At 30.9% G+C, this 13082-nt stretch overlaps 1 protein-coding gene across 2 annotated transcripts in view; it reads left to right on the top strand.

The window, feature by feature from the left end:
• Positions 1 to 96: 96 nt before the first annotated feature.
• The window catches only part of LOC134721100 (uncharacterized), a 105641-nt gene continuing 92655 nt past the window's right edge, over positions 97 to 13082 (top strand). For both annotated transcript variants that reach the window (XM_063583833.1, XM_063583834.1), the window contains exons 1-13: positions 97 to 187; positions 1520 to 1625; positions 3016 to 3185; positions 4070 to 4257; positions 4733 to 4858; positions 5316 to 5537; positions 5786 to 5934; positions 6724 to 6835; positions 7675 to 7796; positions 8213 to 8404; positions 8885 to 9116; positions 9658 to 9777; positions 12035 to 12202. In XM_063583833.1, the coding sequence (XP_063439903.1) occupies positions 1528 to 1625; positions 3016 to 3185; positions 4070 to 4257; positions 4733 to 4858; positions 5316 to 5537; positions 5786 to 5934; positions 6724 to 6835; positions 7675 to 7796; positions 8213 to 8404; positions 8885 to 9116; positions 9658 to 9777; positions 12035 to 12202 (1899 nt within the window). In that variant the 5' untranslated portion in view covers positions 97 to 187; positions 1520 to 1527. The remainder of the gene's footprint in view (positions 188 to 1519; positions 1626 to 3015; positions 3186 to 4069; positions 4258 to 4732; positions 4859 to 5315; positions 5538 to 5785; positions 5935 to 6723; positions 6836 to 7674; positions 7797 to 8212; positions 8405 to 8884; positions 9117 to 9657; positions 9778 to 12034; positions 12203 to 13082) is intronic.

Genomic DNA, 13082 nt, shown 5'->3' on the forward strand with positions numbered 1-13082 from the left:
TAAGTCATTTATAAACATAAAAAGAGTGTTTGGTTGCTTTTAAAACAATTTTTCAAATTCATTAATGTTATGCAAATTAAAAAATCTGACTAGCAACACAAACAATATGGCCGACAACGTGTGAACGCTAGGTGGAAAAATTGTAAAACAGAGATTTTTCTTAATTAATGGAGCTGCTTCTTTAAAGGTTAAGGTTATTTTTTGAAACAACAAATTTATTTGAGTATTTTAATCAATCATTTTGTTAATAAATGTTGAAAACTCACAGGATAGACCACAAAAATAGTCAGATACTGAGATAGTAGTGCCCCTTCTGTCTGATGACAAGTTATGAACATTTACAACTACAAGTACACATCCCATACTCAACTTAACTTAGCTTAAGATGAACTGTCACCAACCTATAGTTGCACTAGTGGAGATCTCCTTTATCCCAGTTTGTAGCTAAGCTGTGTCTGTGGCCTTTAATGGCTTTATATTGTATTGTTTTGTATAGGCATTTTTTCAGGACTCAGGTTTTTAATCTTTCATAGTATGACTGTATGGTCAGATTATATATTTTTGTATGTCATATGAATGTGTACTACATGTATATAGTATTTCTGCTATGTATTCTTTTTCAATGTCACGTCACAAGGCTTAAAAGTACATGTATGAAAACCCGAGAGACAAGGATACATAAAATAAAGAAAAGACAGTGCCTTTTATTGGCTATATCCTGATAAAATATACCTTGGCTGATGACTTTATGTTTACTATACACCTTATCACTATTTGTCCGCCATATGATAATTAACCTGACATAAAACAGGTTCCTATAAAAATTTTGACGTAATAATACCTAATAACTGATGTCACAATGGATATGTGATACACCTTATAGCTATTCCCAGCTGACCTAAGAATCTGTGCCGTGTCAGCCGGAAATAGCAATAAGGTGCATTTCAGACATCCCTTAGGTTCCAGAAAATTTTGACCTCCCAATAGAAAATGTCTGAAGCCACAAAGGGAAAGTGATAAAATTGTGTGAATTTTACCCTGGAAATCTATGTCATAAAACTTATGTTATGATGTCACAGTAAGAAATGGTATTTGATAATTAACGGCAATAAGTTTTCTTTTCTAGACTTGGATATTTCAGTTAATGGAAACTCTAGACAAAAAACAGATGAGAAGACTTTTCTTTCCCCATTGTTAATTTTACTTTGTTAAAAATTAAACCACGATGTTCTTATGTCTCTTATAATATTACAGGGTATATATTTTCAAACAGTCTGTCTACACTACAGTGATGTTTTTCATTTCAATGAATGATTCCTATGTATAACTGGTAAATTACTAAGTCAAGTTCTCAGAAATTACTCTAAAACTGTTACTGAATACTTTAATAGATGCATACTACCTACATTTTTTTCATAGATTGAGTTGGGAAGTAAGTTCTTTATGGGATTCATATTATGTGTTACAACTTACATATTTTGAAAAAAAAAAAAAAAAATCACTATTTCTTTTTTTGTAGACTTAAAAATGGATGAGAGACTGAAATGGTTAGAAGTGAGGATTAATTCCTCTCTTCGTCCACGAAATGAAGACCTCAAAAATATGTTCCTCAATGACGAGAACAGGTATTTTGTTTATTCTCATTTGTTTTGGTCTGTCTTTGAAATAATTTTTTCTGAACTTATACTGTTAATGCTATTATTTCTGAATTTTAGAAGATTTAATATTTTAACTCTAAACATGCCAGAAAAAAGGTTTGGGTGAATATTTGAATCTCAATTGGTTTCCTACTCATCTTGTATAAGCATTTAAAGTGGCTCACGTGTCTAAATCATTTTTATGCCCCACCTACGATAGCAGAGGGGCATTATGTTTTCTGGTCTGTGCGTTCGTCTGTCCGTCCGTTCGTCCGTCCGTCTGTCCTGCTTCAGGTTAAAGTTTTTGGTCAAGGTAGTTTTTGATGAAGTTGAAGTCCAATCAACTTGAAACTTAGTACACATGTTCCATATGATATTATCTTTCTAATTTTAATGCCTTATTATATTTTTTAGACAATTTCATGGTCCATTGAACATGGAAAATGATAGTGCGAGTGGGGCATTCGTGTACTTGGACACATTCTTGTTTTTTCTTATATAGCATTTTCCTATGTTTTTCTATGATTAAACTTTATCTAATACCTAATAGAAATATAGAATATTAATAAGGGTTCACTGTTCATTTAAGCTCACATTCTGCCTCTGAAAGAAGCATACATGTTTGTTAATTTATATAATGTCCCTTTTTTCTGTTGATCTAACAGGAGAAATATTGGTAATATCAAGAGAAAAAAAGAACTAAATTACAGAAATCGCTTAAATTTTACAATTATTTAGTTTACGTACAGCTAGTTTAAAAAAAAAAAAGAAATATATATAGGTCACCGATGAGTTAAAAAAAAAAATTTCAATTTAAAAGTCAAAAAATGAGATTTTTGCAGCAAAGGGAGATAATTTGGAGCTTTTTCAATGATATAAACATTTTTAAAGTCATCTGTGGCCAAACCATATCGATTTGTCTTGGTGAGTTTTGTACGATATTATAAAGTGATAACTAATAGTGTAATAAATAAAATTTGTAATGCAAAAAAAAATGTTTATTTTTTGCTGATTTTTTTTTTACCCACAAGCCTCCTTAACTTCTCTTTGATGATAATTAATTTTAATGTTGTTTGGTCAGCTCTTTATTGTCAGAAACTACTGTTTAGGTAATTCGCCTTTTCAGAATCTAAAGGTCTATGGGTAATCTCATTGTTCGTACACCAAAATGAAGATAACATACATTTGTAACGTCATTGGTTGAATTTCCATTGTTTAGAATGATTTAAACCAATCTCAACATTTTGGTGTATGCTTTTGAAAATATTACCCAGAATGCATTAGATTCTGAAACGCTGAATTCCTTGAATAGAGTAATAGATTACATTGATCGAAATTACAACACATGATATCTTTGATATTGTGTAAATTTTTGTAGACTAGCCTTTTATGAGTTTATTAACAACGAGGATGTGAGATGTTTGTACGTGTTCAACAGACCCCCCAAACAGATTGTAGCCTCACTTATACCACCACATGAGATGAAGTACAAGTCAATATTCTTCTTAAAATGTAATGCTGGTACAAAATTGACCAAAGAAAATATAGGTAAGTTCAAAAATATATGTTGAATTATAAACATTTTAGAAAAATAAGTACATTTGAAATACCCTTCTAGCTTGAAAAAAATATATAAATTATCAATTGTTTGATAATTGGCTATATAGATTGGAAATTCATTTACTTTAGTTGATTAAGGAAATCTCATGGATATTTGATTTGTGGTTTTGCCGAGGTCTGCATACAATCATATAGAATATTTGTTATTCGTTGTACACTTAATTTTGTGATTCACATGTACCCACGAAATCCACAATATTTGGTATCCAACGAATAATAATGAAACCACAGTATATTACATGCATGTATCATAGATATAGGAAGATGTGGTGTGAGTGCCAATGAGACAACTCTCCATCCAAATAACAATTTAAAAATTAAACCATTATAGGTTAAAGTACGGCCTTCAACACGGAGCCTTGGCTCACACCGAACAACAAGCTATAAAGGGCCCCAAAATTACTAGTGTAAAACCATTCAAACGGGAAAACCAACGGTCTAATCTATATAAACATGTATGACTGTTGTCTGCTCTATGGTTGGGTTGTTGTTGCTTTGACCCATTCACCATTCCCATTCTCAATTTTATTTTAATCAAATCGAAACAAGACAGTAAAAATTGGTTTTAGTTTTCAACTTTTGTGAATGTCATTTATTAACTCTATTGGAAAATAAATCAGGGCTGAGGCATTTGACAATATTACAGTTGATCTGTATATTTTTGTTATTTGTTGCTTTTGAATATGTAAATTCTTATGCAAAAGTGAAGAAAAAAACTTTCTTGTGAAGAGTTGTCTCATTGGCAATTATACCGAATCTTCTTTTTTATATTTTGTTTAAATAATTGGAAACATATACATTTTATCTTTCAGGGAAGGAAGTGTTTTACTTGGACTGTACAAATATTCCACTAGAACATTTAGAGTTAATTATTAGAGAGGTTTATCTCCCTTTGTTATGCACCAATCAACAAAATTTGACCACTACTGGAGGTGATAAAGTTATGGATGTCTTACATCGCTTGATGTCAGTTGTGGAAGTCTCACAAGGTCATGCAGAGGTCAGTAGAAATATTCTGTCATGAAATTGAACTCAGAACCTCTTTAAATTTAGCATAAATCTAACATGGATTAATTGTCATATATGATAAAAAAAAGAAGAAAAAAAAGAAGCAGATTTTGTAAAAGAAGACCCCAACTTTCTGAATTTATATATAATGAAATGATTTTTTATTTTTTTAAATATATTCTTGTAAAATGTCTACATAAAAGTTCACAACTATTGGGTGATGAAAATTCTACTTTTCATGGTTTTATGGGTGTAGAAAAACTCAGTGTTTGGGGGAAAACTGTTTTCCATGAGATATGATTTGGAATTGTTTGACAAGAATTAAGAATATATAATTGTTTTTTTTGCCATTTGGAATTAGATGACTTGGCGTGCTTCTCCAAATTTTAGTAATTTTTAAAAATCTTTTATTCTTATTTAAAAAAAATGTCCATTTTTTCAAAATAAGTGTTTTATGTTTTTTTCAGGGAAGGATCATACTAAGTTTACCATCTATAGAAGTTCTAGCTGAAGCTGCAGCAGCTGTAAACAGGAGAGGTGCTGTATTACATGTTCTAGAGACCACTGTGTTAGCTTGGATTAAACAGATTAAGGTAAGAATACAAAGCTAGCTGGTCAATTTGTTCATATGGTTAGTTTATCTGTTACCATACCAATGCAGTTATTTGTAAATTTGGTTTCTAATCCTCTCAAAGTTGTTAAACAGTTGTCTCTAATATTATTTGATTGATAAATTGATGGCCAGCAGAAAAATATTAAATGTGTATTCAGGATGATCTTCCTAGTCTTCTGTTACTCTGTTAAACCACATGTTTGGCCAAGAATTGGAAAATACAAATTCAAAAGATTTTGATTTGATGCATCTAGGAATCAAACTTCAACAAATTGAAATTGAGGCTAGCATGGTTACCACTGTCATTATGAGACAACAGAGGTCATTGAAAATAATTTTAGATCTGTCCATTACAATAGATTTGCTCAGTCCTCCAAAAAATTGTTAGTTGCATTTTTAAAGTATTTTTTCTAAGATATAAAGTTAATTTTATTCAGGGTGTACTACGTCATGATCCGGTTAGTGACTTGTTTGGTCACTTTGGACCAGAGCCAGGACCTTTAGATGAGATTAAGATGTGGGAACGTCAGTTAGGAAGACTGCATTCCATTCTTAAACAGCTAGAATCACCAGTAGCTAAAGATATTCTACAGAACTTAGACTCAGCACAGAGCCAATACTCAAGTTCGTTCAACCATGTCAGAAGAGATGTGAACAAGGTAGGAGAAAAATCAATAAATCAAACAAGTTTATTAGCTTAATTATAGGATTCAGTTTGTAGATCATCTCCTGAAATATTACAATTCGTTTCTTCCTCCTAACATCTGTTTAAAAAAATGACATTTAGTTATCCAAGATGGTTACACATTTTACGGTTGAATTAACAGCATGATGGAATGTTTGAAGTGCTTGCCGAATTAACTGAATTTGTTAAATTAATAGTTCTATTTGTTAATTTATGCTTCAGGCAGTACAAGAAACCAATAGAACCCTAAAATTCCTTACGACCATGAGATGGTTATTTGAAGATTTCCATGATACCATGGATCCTAAACACATGCTGGAACTTTTCAAACCCATGATGCAAGTGTTATTCCTTGTATGGCAACATTCAGTGTAAGTAGCTATTATTTTTCATTAAGAATTAGAATTTCAGTTTACATCATGAAAACAGCTAAAAAAAAACATTTTAAAACTTAAAACACAACTTTTCAGACTGTTTAGACAGTGACTGTAATATGCAGCGGATAGACAATAACTATTGAACTATACATTCTCCACTCAGATGAGAAATATAAGATCAAAACTTTTATCTTAGTTAATGACAAACAGAACTTAAGGCAGAATTAAGTTAACTTTTAATTATTGTTGGTCTTAAATATACTCACAGAGGAATACAGGATGGATTTTTTTTAATTTTTACGAAATGTCGCAGATTAATCTATAGATATTAGAAGTTGTGATATGAGTGCCAATGAGACAACTCTCAATCCAAGTCTATTAAAAGTATAAAAAATTGGAAAGCATTTACAAAACATAAAAGATTAATATTTCTTCACAGTAGAAATGAAAGAGCTGTTATAAGAATAAAATTTTCATAAAAAAGGTCAAAGTACAGTGTTCAACAAAGAGCCTTGGCTCACATCGAACAGTTAGCTATAAAGTACGCTTAAAAATGACTAGTGTAAAATCATTTATGGGAAAACCAGCAGTTTAACCTATATAAAAACAAGAAACACTTATGAACCACATCAACAAATGATACATTTATTCAATATTTTTGTTAAGTTTTGACCAAATTTTTGGTGAGGGTTTATGATGCTGTTTTGTTAACCTTGCTCTATTTTTTCTATACGACCAATAAAGAATAGTTTTTACTAATTTTACATTTATGATCATATGCAGGTATTATCATCAGATGGATAAATTTCACAACTTATTGAGACTGTTATCCAATGAAGTAGTACACAGAGCTATATCATTGGTGGGAGAAAATATACTGAGAGAACCATTACAGGTACATTAGCATATATTATTAACCCTTTCCTCCATTGACCTTTTTTTTTGGCATACCTGATTTGCAAAGGATTTTGTCAATAAAATGTTGAAAATATGCTTTAAAGTATTAATGCATTGCGAAAAACAAAAATTTCATCAAATAAATTTAAGTCAGATATTCCTATGATATCCTATTCATATTGGATACACATTTTATTAAGTCTACTGCAGACACTTTGTAGTCGAAGCGTTTCAACTGAGGTACTACACAGGCGTCAAAAGGCGTCATTATGGAGTAAAGGGGTGGCGTCAAAAAGCGTCATTATGAAGAAAAGGGTTAAAAGTAAAAAAATTTGGAAAGCATTTACAAAACATAAAAGATTAATATTTCTTCACAGTAGAAATGAAAGAGCTGTTATAAGAATAAAATTTTTATAGACATAGAAAAAGGTGATATTTATAGATTATCGTTGATCATCTAAACGAGATTTTTGCTCGCTTGAGACGGGACAGTGAATGCGAGAAATGCACCTGAGTTGAGATGACCAATAATAATCTGTTTATCGCTATTTTACCTATGACTACGTTGTCAATTTCATGTCAATTTCATTAGCAACGCCAGGTGCTTCCTTAGTCTTTAGCGATAATTTTCCATGTCATGCGAGTAGCATGATATGAAAAATTATCACTAAAAAAGACAAAGGAAAAATACACAAAATAGCATTAATGAAGCTTAAAATACTAGAACATGAATCATTTTATTTGAAACTCTGCCATTATCTTGTAATATTCAAATCAAAGGAAAGTAAGAGTATGTGACTTCATATTTATCTATATTATCTATATTATTTATTTCAGTCATATTCCAAGTTGAAGGAAGCTTTAAGAGTATGTGCAGCATTCCGTGGAACTTACTTGGATTTCAAAGACAAAGCTGATGAACAAAACCATCAAAACATTGTAGAAAATGCTGAAAGATTGTAAGTTTTACCAGTTTTAGGGGAAAATTTTGATGACACAAAATTTAACTTCTAAAAATATCGATAGATAGATAGTTGATTGAAGAACTTAAGAAAAGGAGAACTTTGTCTTTGTTTACACATATATTTTTTGTATACTTTACTTAGCCGTATTTGGCACAACTTTTTGGAATTTTGGATCCTCAATGCTCTTCAACTTTGTACTTGTTTGGCTTTATAACTATTTTGATATGAGCATCACTGATTAGTCTTATGTAGACGAAACGCGCTTCTGGCGTACTAAATTATAATCCTGGTACCGTTGTTAACTGTTATCATAAAAATAAAAAAATATTTTTTTTATTATTGAATTGATTTTTTTTTGCCATAAGCAGCTAAAATTAGATTGTCTAACTTATTACTTTTATGTTCAACAGGGCATCAAAGCCTCAGGGCACATTGTTTTTGACAAAGATGTATGGTCCTCATGCCTACACACCAAGGTATGGTCTAAGGACAGGAGATACAGGGAGTACTTCAACACTGAATGAAGATGAATTATGGACCGACAGCCCTTGGCCACCAAGAAATGCTCCATGTTTTGACCTTCTAAATAGTTTTATGGAAAGGTAAGATTCAATAACTAGTAAGTTTGTTTTGTTTTTATATTGTTGAATGATTGCTGTTCCTCTGACTTTCAATTTATATTTATCCATGATTTTTTAATCACTAATTGAAATTTGAAGATAATTTCTTCATTTTTTTTTTTTACAAAATCTATTTCTCTTTCTATGGACATAAAAAAGGACACCAAGTTGTCCATATGCACTGAGATTTAAAGTCCATGTTTCATAATGATTTACTATAGCATCATTTTTTCCATACTAATACTAGAATATATTTATGATACCTTTGCATACAGGTGTTGGCAAAAAGTTTTGATTCCCATGTCTGTTCTTTTGTGTGTTACATGTTTAGTTCCAAATTAACAAAGTATCATTGGACTTCTTTTGACAAGGTGATGAGAAAATTTTGTTTTTGATGATTTAAAATGTAATATTTTAAAGTTTTTCTAGACCTTCATCATTTTCATTTATATTCAATTTCAGATGCAATGATGTATTAGAATTAGTCGAGACAACTCGTCACTTCCGATTGTTGGCTGATGCTGCTGAGATAGGTGGCGCTGGTAGTATGAGTTTAGATGCTTTAGTGAAAGAAATTCATCAGAAATATAGCCAAGTGATGAAAGATTTCTTCTCAGTTGTAGAAAATGTACTTAGTATTGATGGATCTCAGAACTTTGAACGAGCATTTTTCAAATTTAGAACAGTAGTAAAGGTATGTGCACTTTCCACATTTTGAGGATTTCAATACTTGAAAAAAAATATATAATTTTCCTCCATTTGTTTTGCCTTCTGTTCAGGGAATGCTACAAAGCAAAACCTAAGTGTATGATTGTAGCATTGATATTGGATCATTGAAAGAAGGTTGCTCTTATTTTTATTATAAAACAATTCTTTTGACAAAATTTGAATAAACCATATATACAAAAATACTTTGTTTCTCGCTACATTGAAGACCCATTGGTGGCCTTCGGCTGTTGTCTGCTCTATGGTCGAGTTGTTGTCGCTTTGACATATTCCCCATTTCTTTTCTCAATTTTTTTTTAAGGATTTGTTCAGTCATAATGTACAATTTGCCAAATATAACTTCAAAATATTATAACCCAACTATATATAGTCAGTCCAGTAACAGTATTTTTCTTACTTTTTTGCTAAAAATTACTAGCCCTTTGATATGGACAGGGTATCAGCATACATTTGGATTTTATTATCTATAGTTATAATAGTTTGATTGAATAATTGTGTGTTTATTTCAGACATTAGAGGGAAAGCTGGCACAGATATTAAGGATCTCTTTTAACCAATGTCCGACAGTTGAGGCCCAATTAAGGTTACTGGAAGTGTTTGAAGGTATCAGCGGCAGGGAACTTGTACAGGTATTTATATAATGATACAAGCTGCCTTCATAATGTTATACATGTTTTCCTATCATCCTGAATTTGAACAGGTATTTATATAATGATACAAGCTGGCTTCATAATGTTATTTGGTTTCCCTATTGTCCGGAACTTGTACAGGTATTTATATAATGATACAAGCTGTCATCATAATGTTATTCGGTTTCCCTATTGTCTGGAACTTGTACAGGTATTTATATAATGATACAAGCTGTCTTCATAATGTTATTCGGTTTCCCTATTGTCCGGAACTTGTACAGGTATTTATATAATGATACAAGCTGTCTTCATAATGGTATTTGGTTTCCTTATTGTCCGGAACTTGTACAGGTATTTATATAATGATACAAGCTGTCTTCATAATGTTATTCGGTTTCCCTATTGTCCGGAACTTGTACAGATATTTATATAATGATACAAGCTGTCTTCATAATGTTATTCGGTTTCTCGATTGTCCGGAACTTGTACAGGTATTTATATAATGATACAAGCTGTCTTCATAATGTTATTTGGTTTTCCTATTGTCCGGAACTTGTACAGGTATTTATATAATGATACAAGCTGCCTTCATAATGTTATTCGGTTTTACTATTGTCTGGAACTTGTACAGGTATTTATATAATGATACAAGCTGTCTTCATAATGTTGTTCGGTTTTACTATTGTCCGGAACTTGTACAGGTATTTATATAATGATACAAGCTGTCTTCATAATGTTATTTGGTTTTACTATTGTCCGGAACTTGTACAGGTATTTATATAATGATACAAGCTGCCTTCATAATGTTATTCAGTTTTACTATTGTTCGGAACTTGTACAGGTATTTATATAATGATACAAGCTGTCTTCATAATGTTATTCGGTTTTCCTATTGTCCGGAACTTGTACAGGTATTTATATAATGATACAAGCTGCCTTCATAATGTTATTCGGTTTTACTATTGTCCGGAACTTGTACAGGTATTTAGATAATGATACAAGCTGTCTTCATAATGTTATTCGGTTTTCCTATTGTCCGGAACTTGTACAGGTATTTATATAATGATACAAGCTGCCTTCATAATGTTATTCGGTTTCCTTTTGTCCGTAACTTGTACAGGTATTTATATAATGATACAAGCTGTCTTCATAATGTTATTCGGTTTTCCTGTTGTCCAGCTTCTTCATCCATAAAAACTGGCAGCCACGAAATAGCCTAAATGCAGTGCTTTGAATCATAATGTTATATGACTCTGCCATACATATTATAGTCTTATCCTGTCTTGAATCAAGTACAACTTTTTTCTGTAGTTTCATAGCCAGTATAAGGATAAAAAGTAAATAAAGGTATACTTTCCCAGCTACATTTAGATTTGCCCTATTGTTGTGATGTTCAACATTCTATATACTGTGAAAGTACTTTAATTTGTGTGTATCAATTTTCGTGGTTTGAGCAAAAGTCATATGTTCATGGGTTCTTAAATTCGTGGATTTTAGTTTTCTCAAAACAAAATTAGGAGTGGAAGATTACAAATTTTCACGATTGAAGAAAATTGCAAAGTAAACATTCACATTGGTGTACTTGTGTTAATTGTAGTGTTGACACTAATAAACTCAAGATTCAGTGATCTACAGATTATCGACCATCAAAGGTGTTAATTAGGCCATAAACATGTCAATATTGAATAGAACAGTTACATAAATAAATGCTATAAATGGACTTTGAATTTCAAATTTTATTTTCTAATCAAGAGCAAGCCAATTATGAAATTATTTATTTTCAGTACGAGAATTATGAGAAAATTGAAAAATATCATAGCAGATCATCACCGGGAAATCTGACTTTCATCGATCAACAATATGTTGTATGAAAATTAAAAGGTCAACATTTACAGTTTAGGTTTTTAAAGATTAAATGGATATAATCCTGCCTGCAGTTGGAGTTCATAGTGCATTTGGTAGATTTGCCGATATTCAATGTATTCTCTAGATATTATCAGCAGTCAAATCTACATTTGGATGTTTCTATGTCTTATTTTGGACAACGCTTATTATATTTTGTTAGACATTTAAATTCGTGGATTAAGTCATCCACGAAAACCACGAAAATTGATACCCCATGAATAAAAGTACTTTCACAGTATTGTAAAAGAAAATTTATCAAAAATTTTAATATTGTTAAAATAAAAACTTACTAGTGTATGTGATGAATTAGAAATATGTTTTTAACTGTATTAATATTTGATTCTGATTTCAGGCACATTTAAAAGATAAAGATGAACAAATAGTGACAGTATTTACAGAAGAATTACAAACTGTTCAGAATATGTTTGAGGCTAATCAGCATAATCCTCCTAGACATCTGAACATGCCACCGATCGTCAGTAAAGTCATCTGGGTTACTGCCCTTATTGACAGAATTAAAGTAGGTCATTTGAAAAAAAAATATATATATTTATTCTATATTCCTGTTTCACTCACAGTTTGAATCATATCTGTCATATAAGTAAACTTTTGTTTTAATTATTAACCTGCATTATATCAGTATATAATTTGGCCGGGTAATTTGATCATTATGAGGTCCTCCCCATTACTTAGATAGATGTTGTATGTCACAAATAAAATAAAAACATGTAATACAAAATCTTTAACTGCACATTTGGAATGAAATGAATGTATTTTCCACTTTATTATTGATTTCAGTTGTAAAGTTTTTAAAAAGGGAGCTTTGGTTTGAGTAAAACATCTTTTTTTGGGAAAATTAGAAAAAAATAAAAATTAAAAAACACATTATAAATTAGCAGTCAGCTGAACAGCTTTATGTTAAAAATATTTGATCAAAAACTGGGTAAATTGTTATGGACATTAAGGTTTTCCTAATGTTTTTGATGGTGACTGATAATCTACAACAGATTTGTCTTGCCTTGATAAGGAGGAAGCCATCGAATGTTCATGATAATTTTCCTTAGGTAGAAGATGAGGCTTTTTAATTTGTTCTTTTTAGCTTAAATACCTAGTATGCACCTTTTTTCATGCTAGACTGTTACAAGAGCTATTGAAAAAGCACGATGAAATGAAAATCGTTTTATCAGAATACAGTTAAAGTTACTTCAGTCCATTTTGCTTTCAATAGTACATATATACAGGTTTTTTTTTAACATCAAATAACTATCATATTAAAGTTATACTCTTTAAAAAATATCAGTTAACAATGCTGCATATAGCAAATACTACTGTAAATTCAGAAATTATTGCAATGTTTTTATTTTTGCAAAAAATGTGACAGGGTTATAATTGCAATAATT

The sequence above is a fragment of the Mytilus trossulus genome, chromosome 6 (genome assembly GCF_036588685.1).
Source record: "Mytilus trossulus isolate FHL-02 chromosome 6, PNRI_Mtr1.1.1.hap1, whole genome shotgun sequence".
Taxonomy (NCBI): Eukaryota; Metazoa; Mollusca; class Bivalvia; order Mytilida; family Mytilidae; genus Mytilus; species Mytilus trossulus.